Source organism: Silurus meridionalis, chromosome 3 (assembly GCF_014805685.1).
Source record: "Silurus meridionalis isolate SWU-2019-XX chromosome 3, ASM1480568v1, whole genome shotgun sequence".
In the NCBI taxonomy this organism is placed as follows: Eukaryota; Metazoa; Chordata; class Actinopteri; order Siluriformes; family Siluridae; genus Silurus; species Silurus meridionalis.
The window spans coordinates 7,441,542-7,465,463 of NC_060886.1; the positions used below are offsets into that span (position 1 = coordinate 7,441,542).

A 23,922-nucleotide genomic window follows, 5' to 3' on the forward strand; every position below is an offset into this window, starting at 1 on the left:
ACTTCTTCTCATTGCAAGACCACTTTGGCCATGCTTGTTCTTGAGAATGCAACATTAATGCTTGTCTTGTATAAATTGTATAAATCATTGTAAGAGCAGTAAACAGAAAGAGATTAGTTGATATTAGCTATTGAATTTAAAGCCATTTAAAGTAATTCTCTCAGGGACACTGAGGATTATCAAGTGGGAAAATTCTTTCCAGGAGCCTGGAGAGCCTTCGAGAGTTTTTTTTTTTATCTGGGAGAAGAAAACGATCACACTCTTGGAGCTGTAACGCTTGTTCCTCTTGTAGCATACAATTATGTTTTTTACTATTATTTTGTTTGGTACTTAATGGTTTATAGTGTAGCTGTTTACTGTAACTAACACCTATCAGGTATAACATTATGGCCACCTGTCTAATATTGTGTTGGTCCCCCTTTTGCTGCCAAAACAGTTCTGACCCTTCGAGCATTAACACCATGAACTTCTTCAGCAATTTGAACAACAAAATCAGTGTTATTCACTTCACCGCTCATGTTATAATGTCCTAATGTTATGCCTGAACGCTGTAACTTGACTCTATCAGTATGCAGGTTGTATAACATATAACACTTTATGAGTTTAGAGAATTACTGCAGATTATACATTTCCCTCCCTTGGCATTTTGCCATCTTTTCATATCCGATGATGATTTTGTTTTCCACCTCTGACAGATAACCACTGCGCTCCTCCGGATGTCACCGGGCTCTCCGAGAGATCGCAGGTAGCCTCGGTGAGAGGTCTCCCTCGCGGATACACACACACACACCCGAGCAGCGCTATGGACACGGCTGACGGTGAGTCCTCGCATCACTACGGCAACAGCGTTCGCCTGTCTCTGACGCGCACACACACACACACACACACACACACACGTCGCAGCCAATCGGCTCGCGGTGAAGAAGCTGCTTACGTCCCGTCAGCCGCAGCATCTCATTTCACGCTTCCTACATCCACACCCACAGACTCGTGCCGTTCTTTATCAGGTTCATCCGTGTGTAATGTGACATGTTTTATAGCGTTGATCTTATAGGTACACTTTCACCGTGGGCCGTTTGAGATTTAATTATTTAAGCATTCCCACGCTGGGCAGCCGATTATTAAATCTGTAGCGAGTAATTAATATTAAATGTTCAATTTAATGACAATGCTGAAGCATGAATATGGAATATGCACGAGCACTGATTAATTTTTGTTGGCTCTTTGTTAGAGCGATGCTTATATAAGGTACTGAACAGAAGCCTGGCACTGAATAAGATACAAATATGTTCTGTGGCCTTGGTGTTTTGGTGTGTGTGTGTGTGTGTGTGTGTGTGTGTGTGTGTGTGTGTGTGTGTGTGTGTGTGTGTGTGTGTGTGTGAGATGAAGAAAGCCAACAGAAGAATTACAGCCATATGTGGTTCTTTCCCGAACTGTTACCACAAAGCTGGAGGGACACAATTTTATGTCTTTGGATTCGATAGCATTAATTTGAACTGACCTTAATTTCAACTAAACCAAACCTGTTCCAACATGACAATGGCCCATTGCATAAAGCCCGCTCCATGAAGATAGTCTTTATAAAGGTTGGAGTAGCAAATCTTCAGTGGTCTGCTATAGAGCTCTGAACACCTTTGGGATGAATTGGAATGAGCACAAATTTCCACACTCCAAAATCTAGTGGAAGATCTTCCCAGAAAAGTGGAGGTTATTGAAACAGCAAATGAGGATTTAATGTGGAATGGGATGTTCAAAAAGCACATAATGTATGAGTTTTATTGTCAGGTGTCCACAAACATCTGGATATATAGTATTTAATTGTGTGTGGATGAATGTATTTGTGTGTATGACAGTGTGTGTGTGTGTGTGTGTGTGTGTGTGTGTGTGTGTGTGTGCACTGCACACTGCAGCTGTTTTGTTTCACCCTGAGCTATAAATATGTGCCTAGACTTCACAGCACATATACAGTACACACACCACTATCTAGACAGCTCACTATACACTACACACACACACACACACACACACACACACACACACACATTCTCCATGGATTCATCCTGTCACCGCAGTCTTCAGCGACTCATTATTTTTCTGTTTCACTTTATTTTCTGTCTTGATAATGTGTTAATTTTGTGTCATTGTGAATGTCTGAAACATTATCAAGCCATCAGCATCTTTTCAGTGGCTGTTCTGTATATTAATAATATTATATGATGTACAGTATTAGTTTGATGTATTTGTTCTAAACAGTTTGCTTATATATTTTCATTGAACTACAGGTGGCAATAATGACTACAGTACAAAAGTGACAAATGTGAAGTATCCCTAAGAAGACTTATAAATATTTATATGTTGACATATTGTGCATAAATATCATATAATTGGAGTTCAAATGAATTAAATATGAGTTTTAAGTTACATAGTTGCAGCTTTCATTTCAGAGTATTTGCATTCAAATTATATGAATATATAGAAGAGACAAAATTTTCCAAATGTGTTCCCTTTTTAAGGGACCAAAATTAAGCAGACAATTCACCAAAAGCCCCTAAAAGACCACATTAAACAACTCTGAATGGCAGCAGAATCCATTCCCTGGTGTTCAAGTCAACTATCAGGAGAAGTCTTTACCAAAACACAGAGAGTAAATACACTAAACACGGTAATAACCACAAGATGTAACCAGTAGTTACATCTACATTTATGGCATGTGGCAGACACTCGTATCCAGAGCGAATTACAACTGAGCTGAAAGGTTGATGGGCCTTTCTCAAGGGCCCATCAGGAGCCCTCAAATGACCGGATAAAAGTTAGGCAAAAAATAATATATATAATTGTTCAAAAATAATATAATAATTCAAGGGACATAGATCAACTTAGAATGATAAAGCAGCATGATGAATTCTAAATTGTACAAAACTGTTATCTGCTCAAACTCAAAGCCAAATGCTTCAAAACCCATTGGACAGTGTTTCACAGTGCAGATGGACAACAGTCTACTGAATTCCAATCCCATAGGGACACATTTATGAAGCTTGAGGCAAAATGAACTAAAAACAAACAGAAGTGAAAAGAGTTGCTGCCAAGACATGGCACAGCATCACAAGGGAAGAAACCCAACTTCTGTTAACGCCTATGGGTCCCAGACATCAGACATTGTTCAACTTATTTCGTTGAAAGATCCCCGAATTAAGGTGAAGGTAATAGGCAGTAAAGAATTATTATCATTATTATTATTATTATTATTATTTATACTACTCTTTTTTATATTTTGGTAGATAACAAACTAAAACCCAATCATTTTGTCCATGTTTGAATATTTCTGGATCTAATTGTATACAATATAGTGTCATGTATAATATGTATAATATGCATAATATGTATCTATGTGTGAGTACATACATATATACATATACTGTACACGCACACATATTAGGGCTGGCAAATTCATTTTAATGGCACCGATTTTATTAATGCAGAATGCATTTCTGTTTAGCCATTTTTATTAAAAATATAAATAAATAAATTTAAGAGGCGAAATTCAAACCTTCAACACAACACACATTCATTCATGATGTCCTTTCTTTAATCAGATATAAAAAAATTACTTTGCTGAAAAATTACTTTAATCATTAAACATTTGTTTTACTGATTAAGTCTCAAATCAGCACCAAAATCCGTCATAAAGCACACATCCGGCAATTAAAACCGTCCGTGTGGAAACATAGTAAAAGTACCGTATGGTGTCCTGATGATTGACATATTTCCATATTTGTCCATGCCCATGTTGATTAGAGTTAATTATTTTTCTTAATATAATAATAATAATATACACAAACACATTTTAGTCCCTTGAGAAGATACTAAAATGGTTGCTGAAATGTGAGGGGTGTACTTGTTTTTGTGAGATACTGTATATATAATCCAGTATATTATTACACATTATTGTGATGTCTTTTTATGATTTCTAATATTTAGAATATATGTAAAAATTATTTTATTCCTAGTAGTATGTTGATGTACTATGCAGTGGACATATCGATGTTTACTCCATTCATAGAAAATCTCTGACTTCACTTGGCAGCACCATGTTGCCAGGCAGTATAGTCAAATCATAACTGGTCCAATCAGAAAGCCTCTGATGTGGGCGGAGCCAAGTGTCTACTGAGCACAGAGTCAGAAAGACTTTTCAGGTTGTCCTGCCGTGATGACACAGAAAGGCTGTGATGTGAAAGCATCCATGCATCCCTTCACGTTTTCATCTCATCCCATTCATTTTTATCTCCTCCATCCCTCTTTCTGTCTCTCCTTCTCTCTCTGTCTCTCTCTCTTTCACCTGAAGGTGTCCCCGTGAACAGTCGTGTTTCGTCTAAAATCCAGCAGCTTTTGAACACACTGAAGAGACCCAAGCGGCCGCCGCTGCGTGAGTTCTTCGTGGACGATTTCGAGGAGCTCCTGGATGGTAGGTTAAGAGGAAATGCATTATCTAGAGAGAGAAAAAAAAAACAGGAACAGAGCCCCCCAATTATTCGTTTGAGCTGTCGGACTAACATTTTGGAACTAACACTAAGGGGAATGTTTATTAATCTGAAGAACACGACTTGGATCCTGTTGGGACCATCTTGAGTTATTGGATATTTAATCCCTAGACACTTTGATGTCGGGAACTTTTAGTCAAGTGCATCTCACCTTTCCCCTCCTAGCAATACAAAGAGACATTCATATTGTACAGATATATTAGTTTGTTACCTCTGGTGGGGTTGAGGCAGTGAACACAGTGTCCCGAATCAGCTTCACAGAGATCAAGAGGTTTAATAAATAAATGTAAGTTTAGTGCCTATACGTTTATCCCTAATAAGTGGGCCAGTGGCAACAGTGGCAAGGAGAAATACGCTGATGGTATCAGAAAGAAACCTCTGTACCAATATGATCCTCCATGCCTACTTAAAACTAAAGGTGCAGGCTATTTGTTGGTACTTCAAATAATGAAGACTACAGCAGGGGGCAGATGTTTTTCTTATAAACCCCACAGTTATTTAACAGCCTTCCAATCCAGATTCACAAGGGAACCCATCCTCATCTCTGTGGCATCGAATGTCCACAGTTTCATATTTATTGAGGCGTCTGTTTAGTAACAGGAGCTTAAATGCAGAACTGTTCATGCAAATTGCAGTCCTAAGCCATTTTAGTGGACTGTTGATATTAATTACAGTCCAAATCCATCCTCAAAGTTCTCGAGTTGCTCACTAACTTCCAGAGTTGGACAATAACGAAGTAAATTCGTTACTGTCCTTAAGTAGCTTTTTTTACGTATCTGCACATTACTGAAGTATTTCTATTTAATGAGACTTTCACTTTAACTTCACTACATTTCAAAGTCTAATTTTTGACTTTTTTACTCAACTGCATTTTATTCATGAGGATAAAAACGTAACTGATCAATCGCACAGCAAGCCACCGATCAGGGTCGAGCGCACGCTCTGTTTTGATTTTTCCGCTTGGTGTGTATCCACTCATCACCAACATACAGTTGAGCGTCAGTTTAACAGCAAGCAGAACATTTTGAGAGGAATAAATGATGACTCAAACTTGCCGCATTTGCATTTTTTTTGAAGTAGCTGAAGAAGGTTTGGGGCTCATGATCATTTTAATAGATATCATGCTTTGACTTTTTTATATCATTCTATTAATAGATTGTTGTGCTAGAGTAACATTTCACATGAACAGAGTTGATTAAGCCAAGAGTCTTGTGACAAAAATGATAATAGAAACATTAATAAATCATAGTACATTGGATACTTACGTACATTTTATTGAGTATCTCTCTTTTAACTAAACTACATGGTTTGTGTACTTCATCCACCACCGGTAACTTCATGGATCTTAATGTTTTACATGTAGATTGAATTTCGTGGCTTTAAGTAGCTTTGAAATTACTATTATGGTATTTAATATTTAGTTTGTGAGCACGAATAGGCCAGTAAACAGTATATACTGCGAATAATGATATTTAGATTTGACAGAAAACTATTATTTAGTGAAATTTCTGTCCTATAAATGCTGGTGAAGCTACACCCGGCCCGGTAAACAAAGTGTGTGTCATGCAGGATGTTTGCAGCAAACATGGGTCATTCGTGTTGTTCTGGCCGTGCACATGCACTCCAAACCATTTCTTGTGTTTCAAAAAGATGGGTGGATTACACATAGGGTGGAGTGTGAAGTTTGCTTAGCTTAGTGTATACGGGCTCCGCTTCTTTTTATTCATCTACATTTATCACTGTTTATTCACACACACACACACACACACACACACACACACACACACACTAATCTTTTCTTAGGGTGACATAAATAGCAGCATAGCAGTTAACTACTAAAAGACACCGATTTTTTTTCATTCTCTTTCTTGCTCTCTCTCTCTCACTCTCTAACATTCTTTTATTGGTCTACAGTATTGCATTTTTGTGTTGATCTCTCCATCCACCCATCCATTTACTAATCCATCAGTCGTTCCAGTAATTCATTCAGTAATCCATCCTTCCAATTATCACTCCACTCCTCACTGCCTCTCTACATCGACCCGCCTCTACGAAACATCACAACTATCTGTCGATTCACTCATCCATTCATCCTTAATCAATCAATCAAATATTTAAGTCGAAATACGGACTCTTTCAATCTGTCCATCCATCTGTCCATCCGTTTATCCATCCACTCATTTTCCATTCAATTTTAAAGTTTTCACCCAGCCTCCGTAATGTAGCTTGTAAGAACGCATCCAACCACTGTTTTTCTTTTATCACTTCATTTATCAGTCTATCCTTTTGAATTCACCACCTATACTTGGGATAATTCGCTTAATCTTTTATTGATGCATCTGTCCATCATTTCACATTTAAAAATGATGTACATTGATTTAATTGACACTAATATGAATAAATGTACATGGACATGATATCGTGAGTGTGTGTATTCTATCCCACCTCCTGAGCATTGATCCCAATATCAGCTCGGGATGTCATGTGACTCTGACCAGGGTAAAGCTGAAGATGAATAGATTAACGAGTGTGTTAATTCTCGCTCTCACCCACTTTTTCCTCTTTGTCTCTCTTTGTAGTCCAGCAGCCAGACCCTAACCAGCCCAAACCAGAGGGGGTCCAGATGTCTCCTCTACACGGCGAGATGTTAGACGTAGGGACAAAATGGCCGCCGTCTCTCCTGGCCTCTCTGCATCGATGGGGCACTACGCACCCTAAAAGCCCCTGTCTCACATCACTGGACAACACGGGCAAACCTCTCTACACCCTTACATACGGTACACAGCACTACCCATGAGACACATCAGTGTATTAATGATCAGTATTGTCACAATAATGTACAATTTAAATCATTTTTAACTGATTTATTTGTTTTTGTGTAACAGGGAAATTATGGACACGCAGTCAAAAACTAGCATACACACTCTTGAACAAACTCAGCTCCCGGAACGAACCACTGCTGCGGCCTGGGGACAGGGTGGGACGTCTCATTCATCACCATGAGCAGACATTAAAATAACAACTTTTCCAAAAATAAAATAAATCCTTCTCATTACTTTTAATAGAGGCCAAGTCATTTAGCTAGGACGTGTCTTGTGTCTGAAGTTTGAAACTTTAGTTTTGTCCTAGAGCTACAAGGCTAAAAGTGCTAACATTTCAGGAAAGCTTGTAGCCTTCAGTTTAGCATTAAGTTCATTAGATGCCTTAAACATAAAATACTAGAATCACAGTACTATATAATACATTTATCTATTAGCTTTCATTAGAAAACAGTAGACAACAGTATTTGACTCAGAAGGTGAAATTTAATTATAATGTTAAATTTTCATGTGTATACAGATTTTATTCATTTATTCATTTTCAACATACATTTGAGTTGATTTTTTCACTAGAAAATGTCAAATTTTTAGCTAAGATTTTGCTACTTTGTTATGCCGGAACTCTGAGCCAACACATAGTTAGCTAGCTTGTATTTTTTGTAATTTATTATACATCATCATCATACAAACCTTTATAGTGTTTTTAATTTTATTATGTGGTGAAAGTCTTTGGTTGGTTAAAGGTCTGGACTTCAGGCGTGCTGTTGTAATAGATGCGGTATGCGATTTAGCATTGTCTCACTCAAATATGCAAGAGTTTCCCTGAAAAAGACATTTCTGGATAGGAGCAGTTATCGCTTTCAAACCTGCATATACTATTCAGCATTGATGGATCCATTCCAAATGTGCAGGCTGCCCATTCCACAGGCATTAATTCACTCCCGTACCATCAGAGATGCGGTTTTTGAACTAGGCACTGATAACAAGCCAGATGGTCCCTGTCCTCTTTAGTCCAGAGGACTTGTGTCATTGGTTTCCAAAAAGCATTTAACATGTTTGTGCATCTGACCAAAGAACTGTTTTCCACTTAAATAGTGCATTTTAAATGCATCTTCAGCTGTGGATTCTTTTTTGTATGGTAGAGATTCAACCTGCATTTGTGGAAGACATGGCAAACTGTGTTCACAGACAATTATTGCTGGAGTTGTTAATGAGCCCATGCAGTGATTTCCAGTACAGAATCATGCCTGTTTTTAATGCAGTGCCACCCAAGGGCCTGAAGATCACAGGCATCCAATTTTATTTCTTGCCCTTGTCTTTTGAGCACAGAGATTTCTCCAGATTTCATGAAACATTTGATGATATTATGTTTATTATAATTATTTAAAATCGAAAGACACAGTTTTTGCAGGTTGGTGAACATCTGCCCATCTTTAATTCTGAGAGACTTTGACTTTCTACCGTGTTTCCCCAAAAATAAGACCGGGTCGTGTATTAATTTTTGTGAATAAATGTGTGTTGCTTTAAAGGTTTTAATTTCATCTCTTTTATATTTATTTATTTATATTTTTAATAAAAATTGCCAAACAGCATTACTATCACTTGAATAAAATTAGTGCCGTTCAAATGAATTTGCAGTAATGTTAATTTTCACAGCCCTGATTTTATATATATCAGGACTATAAATAACAATAAGATTGTGTTTGATCTGCTACAGTTTAAGAAACTTTGATTTTACTCTCAGCTCAGCTTTTGAGTTAAATGTTTGATTATTGATGATGCGTTGATTATTATTGCAGTGTTTTTCACTGTGTTCTGTATCATTTTGTTCAGGTTGCTCTGGTTTTCCCCAACAATGATCCTGTGATGTTCATGGTGGCGTTTTACGGCTGTCTCATGGCAGAGTTAGTGCCTGTTCCCATAGAGGTGCCACTTACACGGAAGGTAACATACACACACACTCACAAACACACTCACACACACACACACACACACACACATTCACTCAAAATGTCATAGACACACGTGCGTGTGCTTCTTGTTACTATGAGTCTTTGTGGCTCATTGCTGCTCTCTACAGGTAATTAAAATCTTTCCTGATTTCTGAATGATTTTATGGACATGATAAAAAAATATATATATATGTATATATATATATATATATATATATATTTATATTCTCTCATACTGACCACTGGATGTTCAATATGGAACCTCATAAAAATTATTGAGAATTAGAATTGTTGCTCTTCATAAAGATGCTGAGGCTATAAGAAGATCAGTAACACTCTAAGTTACTGTACAGTGGCCAGGGTCATACAGAGACCTCGTAAGGGTCCATCAAAGAAGTCGAGTCTCCAGGCTGTGCGTCAGGTGCAGAAGCTGCTTAAAAAAAAAAAAACAGATGCATGAGTGCTGCAGCATTGATTTAAAGGTTGCAGAAGCAAATCCAATTGTCAGTGCTCAGACCGTACGCTGCACACTGGTTTGCATGGCCGTCGTCTTCTCTTCTGATGCTGGCACACAAGAATGCTTGCAAACAGTTTGCTGTAGAACCCGTCCAAGAGCATGAATTACTGGAACCATGTCCTGTGGTCTGATGTGACAAAAAACTTTTTTTTTACCTCAAATGGTGTCCCGCATGTGTGGTGACGTCCTGGTGAGAAGTACCAAGAAAATTGTGTCTTTCCTATAGTCAAGCATGGTGGTGGTAGCATCCGTGCTGAATGAGCACAAATCTCCACAAGCACACTCCAAAATCAAGTGGAACATCTTCCCAGACGAGTGGAGGTTTTTATAACAGCAAATTAGAGATTGATTGTGGAATTGGATGTTGAGAAAACATATCTTATGATCAGGTGTCCACAAATGTTTTTCCATTTAGTGTGACTGATTTTTTTTTTTCTTCATTTTTTTGACAAATTTCATATTCAAATAAAAGACAGAGGCTTGAAGGATGTGGCTGATCCAGAATATAACTCAACCTTCATCAACCTGAAATTGAAGTTGCTGATTTGCATTGCTTGCCTTTTTTAATATGCTGCCTCTGCTAAAGGTTTTTTTTTTGTTTGTTTTTTTTTTTTTTAGTTATTTAAACTTTGCATCATTATTAAATCTTCCCATCGGTTGTTTACACGTTTATATAAATGAATTTGAGTGCCTTCGAAATGACTCTATAAAAAAAAAAGTCTGTAAGAGTTCAGTGCCAAGCTGTTTGCAGGTGGAAACTCTGCTGGTGCTCTGAACCATTCTGCCCAAAGGCATATCTTTTTTTTTTGTGCCAGGTTCTCTGTCTGTCTGTCTACTGGTGATCTGGCAACCACTGTTGAACAGACTTCTCACACCATCAAGGTGCTCTCATATGACAGATAGAACAGGAAGAGAATTTAAATCAGCACAGCTTTAGCCTTACTTTATTATCCAGCATACTGTGTGTATATATGTGTGTGTATGTGTGTGTGTGTGTGTGTGTGTGTGTGTGTGTGTGTGTGTGTAAATGACGTTAATGACAGAGTGTGATGTGAGTCGAACGGAAGTGTAAACGAGCAATAGATCGTTTTTCTCCACACTTCGTCTGACTAATCTCATCATGTTTCGCATAAAGCAGAATCGAGACCTTTGTTGGACTTTTTCTCGATCACCTTCTCTTTTCTTTCTCTTTCTCTCAATGTGTGCAGGACGCTGGCAGTCAGCAGATCGGGTTCCTCTTAGGCAGCTGTGGTGTGACTCTGGCTTTAACTACTGATGTGTGTCAGAAAGGCCTTCCTAAAGCTCACACAGGAGAGGTGGCAACGTTTAAAGGTCAGCGCAGCATTACTCTGTCGAGCTGGTCAAGAACGAATCATTGAATCATAGAGTCATGATGAGTCATTTAGAACACTGGTCCCCTAACTTTTTCGCATCACGGGCCAGTTTCACGCAGACAATTTGTCTACGGTGCGGAGGGGTCCGGAGGTTTGTTATGAGCAATAACATGCATATTATATTACTGGTATACATATAATATGATTAAATTATCAATTAAATTATTACATCTATAATGAAAATGTAACTCATCCCACCATTAAATTAATGCAAAATCAGTGGCAATGAATTTAACGATGCATTGACCTAAAAAATGTGACTGAAACAAGTGTGTGGTAATAAAAAAAATAAATAAAACAACCTGCAGACTGCAAAAGTCAATAAAATGGAAATACATTTTTGCTATGGGGCCTGGTACCAAATGATCCACAGACCGGTACTGGTCCATGGCTGTGTGGTTAGAGACCCCTGATTTAGAATGATATCGAGTCATTAAGCATCATTGTGAGTCATTAAGAGACTCATTCATTCCAAATCAGCTGGAATAATTCATTTACTGTAACATTCTTCACAATGGTTCAGGATCTATTTATTGATTCATTCAGAAAAAGTATATCATTTAGAAGCATCTCAAATTTTTCTTCTAGAATGACTTTTAAGCCAATTAAAATGATCCTAAAAGCATACAAGACTATAAAGAACTATATTTATTTTAAAAGTATATAGAATTACTGTGAACTTGTGTGTGAATGAGAGGGAGGGCAGTGGAGGGGTGCGGTTGCAGGGAGAAGAGGTGGAGAAGGTGGAGGAGTTCAGGTACCTGGGGTTAATAGTGCAAAGTAATGGAGAGTGTGTTAGAGAAGTGAAGAAAAGAGTGCAGGCAGGGTGGAGTGGGTGGAGAAGAGTGATAGCAGGAGTGATTAGTGATAGAAAAGTATCTGTGAGAGTGAAAGGGAAAGTTTATAGGACTGTGGTGAGACCTGCGATGTTTGTATGGATCAGAGACAGTGGCATTGAGTAAAAGACAGGAGGTGGAGCTGGAGGTAGCAGAGCTGAAGACGTTAAGGTTTTCGTTGGGAGTGACGAGGATGGACAAGATTAGAAATGAGTTTATTAGAGGGACAGCGCATGTAGGACGTTTTGGAGACAAGGGGAGGGAGGCGAGATTGAGATGGTTTGAACATGTGCAGAGGAGGGACATGGGGTATATCAGTAGGAGAATGCTGAGGATGGAGCCGCCAGGAAGGAGGAAAAGAGGAAGGCCAAGGAGGAGGTTTATGGATGTGGTGAGGGAAGAAGTGCATTGGTTGGTTTGAAAGAGACAGATGTAGAGGACAGGATGATATGGAGAATTGATTTATTTAAAAGGCATTCAGATGTTTATGAAGATCTGTGTGTTGGTGATTATTAGTAGATTAGTGGTTGAGACATTGGATTTTGGATCTGAATGTTGTGAGTTCAAATCCCTGCCACACCAAGCTGCCACTCCTGGGCCCCTGAGAAAGGCCTTTAACCTCTCTAGATGCTCAGTTGTATGAAAATTAATATTAATTATTCATAATTAATTTCAATAATGAATTATTCATAATTAATTTCTGGCACTCTATGATTTATATCCAGAACTATATTGAAATGTTTTAATAAATCCTTAGAACATTATTCACATTAATGAAGTTAAGGCAGATCCGTGTGCAGACTGCAAGTTAAACCAACACTGTAAATGAAAACCACAGATGCAATGCAAATCCAATGCACAATGATGAAACTCGCACAAAAGCTTCACAAACAGACTCGATCTTAAATACACACAGGTGTAAATGATGAGTGTGTACAAACAATTTTGTATGTGTGTGTGTGCAGGTTGGCCTCGCCTGCTCTGGTTTGTTACTGATGGGAAGCATGTTGTGAAACCTCCTAAAGACTGGAATCCTTCGATCAGAGACAGCAGCAATGAGACCGCCTATATTGAGGTATGTGCTCTGTGTGTGTGTGTGTGTGTGTGTGTGTGTGTGTGTGTGTGTGTGTGTGTGTGTGTGTGATCACTCCCTATGTGCAATGGGCATCAGAAGTTCTTTTACAGTTCTGTAGGGTCTTAAAGATATTATATTAGATATACTACATTATATGGAAAAAAGTATTGGAACACCAGAATTTTCCAGCCATTCATGGTTTTTCTCTAAACTGTTACTATTGAAGTTGGAGACACACTGTTTTATTGGATGTCTTCAAATTTTCCCTTCAGTTGAACTAGGAGACCACAATCTGTCCAAGAATGCCAATTCCCCCATGAAGTGAGCTCAATTAAGATATGGTGTACATGGGTTGGAGTGGAAGATCTTGAGTGGCCTGCTATAGAGCTCTGACCACAACCCTACTGATCAATTTTGGATGAATTGGACTGTTGACTGCACCCCAGGCCTCCTCACCTCACCTACATCAATACCTGATTTTACCAACACCCTTGTGGCTGAATAAAAACAAATCTCCACAAGCATACACCAAAATCTAGTTGAATATCTTCCCAGAAGAGTGGAGGTTATTATGACAGCAAAATGGGAATTAAATGTGGAATGGGATGTACCAAAAGCACATTAACTTATGGTCCATAAAGTCCATATTGTCCATATAAGATATACAGTATATGTTTTAAATGAAAAATGAATAGTGGAGTAACTGGTCCACAAATAACTGGTTTAAATTTCCTCTTACAGTCATCTCTGTTGTCTGTTAAATAACAAAGGTTTGTGCGAGGTAATTCCTTTTACAAGTGCTAATAAATTGTAAAGATGAATTATATCCAGAAACTATCATGTGACACGGGTCAATGAGGTGCCGTGACTGATTCACAGCTTCAGTGCTGCTTGGTAGCCAGGAACTTACACTGTGAATCTGTTTTCTGTTCCTGCAGTATAAGACGAGTAAGGAAGGCAGCACCATGGGCATCACTGTGTCACACGCTGCCATGTTGGCCCACTGCCATGCGCTGACGCAAGGCTGCGGGTACATCGAGGGTGAGTGAGTGTCTAAAAAACGTACAAATCCAGAGTTTTTTCACACCAAGAGAGAAAAGAGCGATATTGACTGGATGACTTGATTCAGAATCAAAAAGGGTTATATCTGTCTGTCTGTCTGTCTGTCTGTCTGTCTGTCTATCTATCTATCTATCTATTATTATTAACAATTGTGAACATCAACAGTGTACACTAAAACAACTTGAAATAAATTGCCTGCTCTGTTAAGAAAATTACCGTATTTTTCGGACTATAAGCCGCTACTTTTCCCCCACGTTTTGAACCCCACAGCTTAAACAACAAAGCGGCTAATTTATGAATTTTTCCTGGGTTTTTCCCGGTTTCACAAACTTCAAGCCAAAAAACTGAGCCCCATAACATTAGACCAATGAAATTTCCAAATGGAAACGAAAAAATGCACCTCACCTGTGTTCTGAGCTGCACGGCATCGGGAGAAAAAACTTCCATCGGGTGATTTTTAAACGCACGACGATGCCAAAAGATAAACTCCCGAGAGAAATAGTTGTAAAAGGAAGGAGGAAGACAGTGAACAATGACTTTCTTGGTCGGCTACTGTTTAGATACAAGCCGTTGTAACGCGTTGAGTTAGAGTGAAGGGAAAATACCGCTATGCTCCTAAAGGAAGCGCAACATATTTCACCCGTTACACCGTGTGTAACGTGTCTTTCATTGAAGCCTGTATAAAGTACATTAGTGTAGACACCTGCGGCGTATAGACAGGTGCGGCTTATTTATGTTAAAAATAAAAATATTTGTAAAATTCAGTGCAATAAATCCCTCTTGTAAATGTCCCCGTAGGAGCATCTACAGCCAAATCAATTCAAAAAGTTGTCGTGTTAGAAGCAGAAAAAAAGGTTGAGGATTTGACGGAGTTTGACAACGGCTAAGTTGGGATGTCTAGACGACTGGGTCAGAGCATCTCCAAAACTGCAGCTCTTGTGAGATGTTCCTGCTCTGTAGTGGTCAGTATCTATCTAGCGTGGTCCAAGGAAGCAACAGTGGGGTGTCATGGGTGAGCCTTCATTGATGCACATGAGAAGCGAAGGCTGGTCCGTGTGGTCTGATCCAACAGCTCTTGTAGCTAAAATTGGTTAATGCTGTTAATGCTCTATGGGTCAGAACTGTTTTGTCCCAAAAGGGGGACCAACACAATATTAGGCAGGTGATCATAATGTCATGCCTAATCAGTGTATTTGAGTCGGTGCAGTTTGCTACAGATGCGAAATGCAAACTCTGACTAGGACTTGAAAATGCCCACGTAACTGTATGCCTGCTAGATCGCCCTGGTGCCATGAACTCGAAACCTGATTAGTTAAAGCAACATCCTTTAGGCAGCCTCTGAATGAACTATAGGCGCTCGCAGTGCTAATTGTGAGGTCTCACAGCAGATTCCTTTGACATCAGCAACACGTGATGTGACGGGTAAAATCAGATTTTTGAGAAACAACATAAACCAATACTCCTAGCAGCATGTGATCAAACTCTGATTAGATGCTGTGGATCATTTGGAGTTTAAGTGTGGCTTTGCTGTGCTGAATTTTCCAAGAAAGTCAAATTTCCTGGCAGAAAGACATAGGGCTGAGTGGTGGCCTGCTGGAATTGGCAGTGTGTGGGAGGTTTAGATCGACTCAGTGACTTGCGTTTGTTCTTTAGTGTCGCTCACAACAGGGATTTAAATGCCTAAGCTGACACCAGTATCTATTTCTCTCTCTTGTTTTCTCTCTCTGTTTCTTTCTTTTGTTGTACTCAAAGAAATAACACTGAAAATAAAATGAAAAGAAATCAAATTAGAGCAGTGACAGAATTGCAAGGTGGCAGTGTAGGACTGAAGTATAACTGGTATCAAAATTATGTGCAATAAAATAAAATAAATAAAAAATGTTTAAATGTAAATAAGTAAAAACACAGCCAATGCAATAAGGAGAAATACAGTAAATAAGCTGTAGGAGGAGTGTGTATTGGGCCAGTGAGTGAGGGGTCAGTAGCTGTGTTTGCATCTGTGAGATGGATGTGTGTAGCAGCAGTAGTGGTACTGCTCTCCCTCACTAACACCTGCATCAGCTGGGCTTCTGATTGGCTGTGGGAGGACCACAATGATATTTTCTTTTATTTTTCTCTCATTTTCACTCTCTTTCTCTCTGTAGGTGAGACCATCACTAATGTTCTGGACTTTAAGCGTGATGCAGGTCTTTGGCATGGTGTTCTGACTGTAAGTACAACCATTCCTACATTTCTACACACACACACACACACACACACACACACACACACACACACACACACACACACACACACACTTTCACATACATGAGCATACAATTGCATATGAATGTGTATGTAAGAGAATATACACACACACACACACACACACACACTAACATATACATGAGCATACAATTGCATATAAATGTGTATAAAAACACACACACTCGTTATCATGCATTTTTTACCCTGTTTCCTTTGTGTCCATGGTGACGTGGTAGAGTGTGATGAACCGGATGCACGTGATCAGCATCCCATACTCCCTGATGAAGGTCAACCCTTTGAGCTGGATCCAAAAAGTACACACCTATAAAGGTCAGGAGGAGCTCATGTGTGTTTGTGTGTTATTGTGTGTGTCGATATTTGGCCTTTTATTTTGCTCACATATATTCACAAATGGCATGAGAGGTGTGTGTGTTTCTGTGTGTGTGTGTGCGTGTGTCTGTGTGTGGTACTGAAGTGGGTAATGAGTGAATGTGACAGGTGTGAGTGTACAGACAATATTTTGTGTTTTTGTGTTGTGTTGGAGTTAGTGTGTGGTTTTTAGTGCTGACATGTGGTTTGTGTGTGTGTGTGTGTGTGTGTGTGTGTGTGTTGTCGGGCAGCGCGCGTTGCTGTGGTGAAGTCGAGGGACATGCACTGGTCACTGCTGTCTCAGAGAGATCAGAGAGATGTCAGTCTGAGCTCATTACGCATGTTGATTGTGGCAGATGGAGCCAATCCCTGTGAGTGTATACACACACTCACACACACACACACACACACACACACATATTCACACTTACAAGCACAATGTCTGTAGGATAAAATATGTATGGAATATTAATGAGCTCTGTGTGTGTGTGTGTGTGTGTGTGTGTGTGTGTGTGTGTGTAGGGTCGATCTCCTCCTGCGATGCTTTCTTGAACGTGTTTCAGGCTCGAGGTTTGAGGCCCGAGGTTATTTGTCCATGTGCTAGCTCAGCCGAGGCCCTGACAGTCGCCATCCGCAGGTAAACACACACACACACACACACACACACACACACACACACACACACACACACACGCATAACCTTATAAAGACATTCTGTTGACATAACAGTATTTATAATAACTTGATATTTTGTCATTTTATATTAAATTGTATTGTGTATGTGTGTGTTGTGTTTTTTCAGGCCTCCAGAAATGGGTATACCTCCTCCAGGTAAAGCGGTTCTGTCCATGAGCAGTCTGAGTCATGGCGTGATCCGAGTGGACACAGAGGAGAAACTGGCCGTGCTCACACTACAGGATGTAGGACAGGTGATGCCTGGAGGTGAGACAATGGTATTTGTGTGTATTTACGTGTGTGTGTGTATGTATATATATATATATATATATATATATATATATATATATATATATATATATATATATATATATATATATATATTAATTTAAAAGAGAGAGAGAGAGAGAGAGAGAGTGAGAGAGAGAGAGGTCTACTGATAATTACAATAAAAACAGTACTGAATAATGCCAATGTCTTGAATGAAAAAAACTAAATTTAAATATTAATTATATTTAAAAAATTAATAAAAGACAGGCATTTTAAACTGAAACAAAAAGTAACATTTCAAATAAATAAAAACAGTTACATCCAAAATGAATAAAAAAAAACACTTTAAATAAACAGCATGTGGTCTCAGTGATTCGCCTCTAGAGGCCGCTCTCGTACTGTATAACTATCGTTATGGATTTTTCCCAATAGTTTCAGCAATCCAATGAATTGCTTGTCCTCTAATATGTTTAAATTAAGTTTAATAATTTTATTTGTATTGCGCTTGTAACAATGGAAATTGTCTCAAAGCAGCTTTACAGAGATACGAGATTATAAAGTAGTATAAAAGAATGTTTAAGTTTAGTGCCTATAAGTGTGTTCCTTATAATTGTAAGTTTATCTCTAGTGAGTGAACTCCCTGAGATGGCATGAGGAAGAAACTTTAAAAAACAGAGGGGAAACCTAGAAGGGAATCCATCCTCATCTGAGTGGCACAGAATATCCATTCTTTAGAGTTTCCTCATTGTTGAGCGTATTGTTTTAATTACAGCTCAAATCCATCCTCATGGTTCTTAAGTTGCTCATTAACTTCATGGATTAGCAATTTAACCGTGTAAGCGTGGTGGGACGAGTGTGGAGGTGAATTGGGACACAGCACATGTTTAGAGATGTTGTTAAAGGTCTAGTGTTTAAAACTTTTTCAAAACTTCAGATTGAATTTGAGGTGTAACAGCACTGTTGTGTGTGTGTGTGTGTGTGTGTGTGTGTGTGTGTGTGTGTGTGTGTGTGTGTGTGTGTCAGCACTGGTGTGTGTGGTGCGACCTGAAGGAACGCCGTACCTCTGCAAGACGGACGAGGTGGGTGAGATTTGTGTGAGCTCCTGCACCACAGGCGTATCCTATTACGGCCTGCCCGGCATCACCAAGAACGTGTTTGAGGTGAGGACACGCTTCCGACCTGCACAAGGAATAAAAGAGTAGTAGCAGATTTCGCCTTTTCGCCTTGGATGGTTTTCTTGCATGAGGAACCTGTTCAAGGTCATGCCACAACATCTCGATTCAGATTTAAGTCTGTACATTGACTAGGACACTTCAAAATGTTTATTTAGTTTTGATTTGTATTTTTTTTCTGAGCCATTCACAGAAGCATATTTATTTTTTCACAACACTTCACCTGTGATGATTAAATTAATCTTGAATAAATGACATTTGGTTTTTTTTTTATCTAGACCATTCCTGTGACCGCATCCGGCTCTCCCGTGAGCGATCGACCGTTCACTCGCACCTCGCTGCTCGGCTTCATCGGACCGGTCGGTTCATATTAAAACTTTGACTTCATCACCACAGCAGTTCAATAATGCTGTTAGTATGTCAGTTTAGGAAGGGAGAGCTTTGACAGCTCAATCGATCAGCTGTTGGACTCCTATCAGAAAGTCGTGAGTTCAAATCAAAGCAGCACAACAGTCCTGCCACTGCTGAGTCATTAACCCTGAACTGCTCAGGTATATGAATGAGATCATTGTAAGTTGTTCATCTGCCAAATGGCATGAATTTCAATGTGTGTGTTTGTTCTGACACTGTCATGAAATGTCAAGGCAAAGCGGACACAAGCTTATTAATATAAACAAATTCAAAGTCGTGTATCCCCAAGACGAACACGTTTTTGTGTGAATACGAAATACAAAATACTGTAGCAGCACCAGCAGTGACGTTTCTGGAAAGCTCCTGCTTACGTTTACAAAAGATGCCTGATTCACAGGCAAAACTGTCCTCCTCAGACACGTCTAGTCTCTGATCCTCTCATCATGGAGCACACACACAGAAAACACAGCAATCCTGAATATACACACACACAAACACCAAAGACAGATTCGAAGACAGACACAGAGAACATGAAGACCAATGATGAAGACATGACAAGAATGAAAACACACACGTGACAATACGGGGTGTGGAGACGAGACATGAATCATTATATAATTATGGCATTTGGCAGACACCCTTATCTAAAGCGACTTACATTTATCTCATATATACAAATAAGCAGGTTTGGGGTTAAGGGCCTTGCTCAGGGGCCCAGTAGTGGTAGCTTGGTGTGGCTGGGATTTGAACTCACAACCTTCAGGTGTAAATTCCCAATGCCTTAAACACTAAGCTACCACCTCCCCAACAAAGCATGTAACAAACATAGCTATTCAAACACAGAGCTGGCTTTCCACAGGCTGGGATGCCAGATATTCATATACAGTGGAACCCGGTTATGTCGATGTCCTAGGGGGTCGCCAAAAAGCATCGAGGTAACCGATGATCGAGATAAACGAAAATCAAAATGGCGGCAGTATATTAACGGGCTTGAAATTTCTTTATGTACATGATGTGCGTTAATAAATGAGAATGTGCATGCACGTGTTTTTGAAGGGGTTTTTTACACAACAGCGTTGCCGCGATTTGTTTGATGAAGGCATGCTATAAAAATACATACAGTACATGTTTATCTGTCAGGAATCCACCTGCCACGCCCCTTCGCCCCTTCAGCATGTCAGGTGTTTTCTCTGCCGCTTTCTCTGAAGCTCGCCTTCAATCGCGCACATATGGTGCTCGTTTATCATCATCACCAGCTCCTATTTAAACTTCCACACCTCACCGTCCGTTATTGTTGGTATATGTTGGTTCACGGCGGTCGTTGTTATCGCGCATGCGTATCCCGGTACGTGCCTTCCCACCGGCACTCTCTCAACGGCTGCGCTTTTCTTCCCAAAGCGCATCGCAGATTCCCCCGATTCTGCCGGTGTTCATTCTATGTTTTTGCTCATCCCACGTTCTCCCTTGTGCTGTTCAGCGCCGCGCTTCTACTTTCGCCTCCCGTTCATCGCATAACATTTAACAACAAAAGGCATATGTGCACTAACTAACAGCAGAGATTCACCAGTGTACAATACAACACCTGTAGCAGCTGTAAGACTTGATTTTTCCGCCACTTCCGCGAGTTCTTCTGCGGCTGCACCGAGATAACCGACGTTAAATGGCAAATTTTTTCCCCCTTGTGCTCGAGATATCAGGGTTCGGCGACATAAAAAAAGACCGCTAAAAATAGAAGAATTTGGCGGTTCCACTTCAAAAACGTCGACTTAATAGGGTTGTCAAGGTAACCGAGGGCGAGATAACCGGGTTCCACTGTATTCCATATACTGGAAAATAAGTCATTCAATTCAATAATTAAATTTTAATGCTGCTGATGGTGTTCTAGATCAAAGAATAATGTGGTGTAATTAAAATTAGACAAAAAAGTGTATATATCCACACAGCATGTGGTACAAAATGCCCTGTTTTGGTGATCGGCTGTGTTGTGCTTTTGCCAGGACGACCTGCTGTTTGTTGTAGGAAAGATGGACGGTTTGATGGTGGTCAGTGGGCGGAGACATAACGCTGATGATGTGGTTGCGACTGCACTGGCGGTGGAGCCGATGAAATTCGTCTACAGAGGGAGGTGAGTTTATTCTGTACAGTTCAGTTTTATATGTATAGTGTTTTTTTTACAATGGATATTGTCCAAAGCAGCTTCACAGAGATAAAGAGATTAGGAATTAGGAATGTATAAGTTTACTGCCTATAAGTTTATCCCTAACGAGTAAAAACTCGATGAGATGGTATGAGGAAGAAACCTTGATAGGAACCAGACTCAAAAAGGAGCCTATCTTCATCTGGGTGGCACCGAATGTCCATTCATTACAGTTCAATCATTGTTAAGATGTGTTCAGTGATGGACACTTAAATGCAGAACTGTTCATACATCCTGCGGTCCTGTGGACTGTTGATATGAATTACTGTCCAAACTTTTAAACTTACAATACTGATTATTCTGCTTTTTGCCCTGAGACAATTTACTGAATGCCTGCATGTGTGTGTGTGTGTGTGTGTGTGTGTGTGTGTGTGTGTGTGTGTGTGTGTGTGTGTCTAGGATTGCTGTGTTTTCTGTGTGTGTGCTCCATGATGAGAGAATCGTTGTGGTGGCGGAACAGAGACCAGACGCGTCCGAGGAGGACAGCTTCCAGTGGATGAGCCGAGTGCTGCAGGTACCACATGTATATATACACAGACACACAAAAACACACACACACACACACTTACTGTCTTACTATTGTTGTGCTCCACTACACAGAAATGTAATATTAACCACAGTAAACAAAACCTGTTATTGAAATCTGTTATTTTTCAACGGAATAAAAAAATAAAATAAACAAACGAATAAGTAAATAAATAAACTTCTAAGGACCAGCCAGATGTCCCCACAAGGTCAGTAATTCTTATCGCTGTGGGAAGTTATCATCGTGCATTTCACAATCCACTAAATAAAGACTTTTGTCTTTCATTTAAATCTGAACCTGTGTTTGTATGCTAGGGGGTCCAAATACATTTCTGGAGTTTTTTCGGTATGATGCCACTTTGATTGCAGTTTTTTCCAGTTTGCTGCAGAGGGCGCCAAAACAGCGTAATTAGAATTATCATAGAATTTGCCGAAGAATTGGTATACCGCTCACACGTAAAGAAACACAGAAGGAATGGGTGTCAGTGTTTAATTATTCTGTCACAACAGTAAATATAAATAATATCAGTATTTATTTTGTGATGTAATTGAGAACCCGGATATTAAAATTACAAAACACACACACACACACACACACACACACACATTCCACTGTAGTGTGGTTAAGCGCATTCTTCTTAACAATAGTGTGTGTGTGTGTGTGTGTGTGTGTGTGTGTGTCAGGCGATAGACAGCATTCATCAGGTAGGTGTGTACTGCCTGGCACTGGTTCCTGCTAACACACTTCCCAAAGCGGCACTTGGTGGGATTCACATGTCTGAGACGAAGCAGCGTTTCCTGGAAGGAGCTCTTCACCCCTGCACTGTACTCATGAGCCCTCACACCTGCATCACCAACCTGCCCAAACCCCGTCAGAAACAACCAGGTACACACATCTCCTTGTGTATGTGTGTGTGTGTGTATAAATATTTTATTGCATTCCTGTATGTTTTAGTTTAAAGCCTCTGACTTCTTGATTTTCCTCATTCCATCCCATATGTTCCCTGTCCTGTTTGCCCCACCCCCTGTTAGAGGTGGGTCCTGCCTCTATGATTGTAGGAAATCTGGTTGCTGGCAAGAGAATCGCTCAGGCCTGTGGCAGAGACGTGACTCAGTTGGAGGATCATGATCAGGCACGTAAGATACACACTCTCATACACACTTTTATCTTCATGTATACACACACACACACACACACACACACACACACACACATTAATTATGTAACCTCAAGTCTTCATGCCAGCCCTGACCATCTTAACTCCCCAAAAGCTTTAAACATTTCAGAAAGTTGGAGACACACAATTCCAAAAAGTATTAGATGTCTTTGGATGCAGTAGCATGAAATCTTCCCTTCACCTGCACTAGGAAACCTAAACCTGTTCCAGCATGACGATGCACCTGTGCACAAAACCAGCTCCATTAACCGATTCCTTTACGTGGGTTGGAGTCGACTTTACGCGAGATTTGACTTCAACTTTATTGGACATATTTGGGAAGAGGTTTATCCCTTCATGTTTCTATCCACCCCTGCTCCATAGATTTCAGCAAAAAATTCCTAACAGTATTGTAAAATGAATACCGCATTTTTTCGGACTATAAGCCGCTACTTTTTCCCTCGCTTTGAACCTCGTGGCTTAAACAACAAAGCTGCTAATGTATGGATTTTTCCTGTGTTTTTCCCTTTCACAAACTTCAAGCCAAAAAACTGAACCCCATAACATTAGACCAATGAAATTGAGGAACGGGTTCAGGTGAACCAATGAAACTCTTTATATTAAATGAGATGTGCTCCCACTGAATCGGGCCGCACCACATCATAAATATGGATGATGTTCCTCTGACGTTTGACCTGCCGCTCAC

The 23,922-nt window shown here is 39.7% G+C and overlaps 1 protein-coding gene across 1 annotated transcript in view; it reads left to right on the forward strand.

The window, feature by feature from the left end:
* Nucleotides 1-23,922, forward strand: part of dip2a (disco-interacting protein 2 homolog A) — a 142,764-nt gene that overhangs the window by 97,290 nt on the left and 21,552 nt on the right. The window contains 19 exon segments of the mRNA XM_046841650.1: nucleotides 696-818; nucleotides 4,343-4,462; nucleotides 7,118-7,315; nucleotides 7,424-7,515; nucleotides 9,191-9,301; nucleotides 11,035-11,158; nucleotides 13,022-13,131; nucleotides 14,070-14,172; nucleotides 16,338-16,402; nucleotides 16,677-16,770; nucleotides 17,061-17,180; nucleotides 17,332-17,446; nucleotides 17,612-17,751; nucleotides 18,778-18,914; nucleotides 19,205-19,285; nucleotides 21,335-21,462; nucleotides 21,934-22,048; nucleotides 22,744-22,945; nucleotides 23,092-23,192. Of these exon segments, the coding sequence (XP_046697606.1) occupies nucleotides 696-818; nucleotides 4,343-4,462; nucleotides 7,118-7,315; nucleotides 7,424-7,515; nucleotides 9,191-9,301; nucleotides 11,035-11,158; nucleotides 13,022-13,131; nucleotides 14,070-14,172; nucleotides 16,338-16,402; nucleotides 16,677-16,770; nucleotides 17,061-17,180; nucleotides 17,332-17,446; nucleotides 17,612-17,751; nucleotides 18,778-18,914; nucleotides 19,205-19,285; nucleotides 21,335-21,462; nucleotides 21,934-22,048; nucleotides 22,744-22,945; nucleotides 23,092-23,192 (2,279 nt within the window).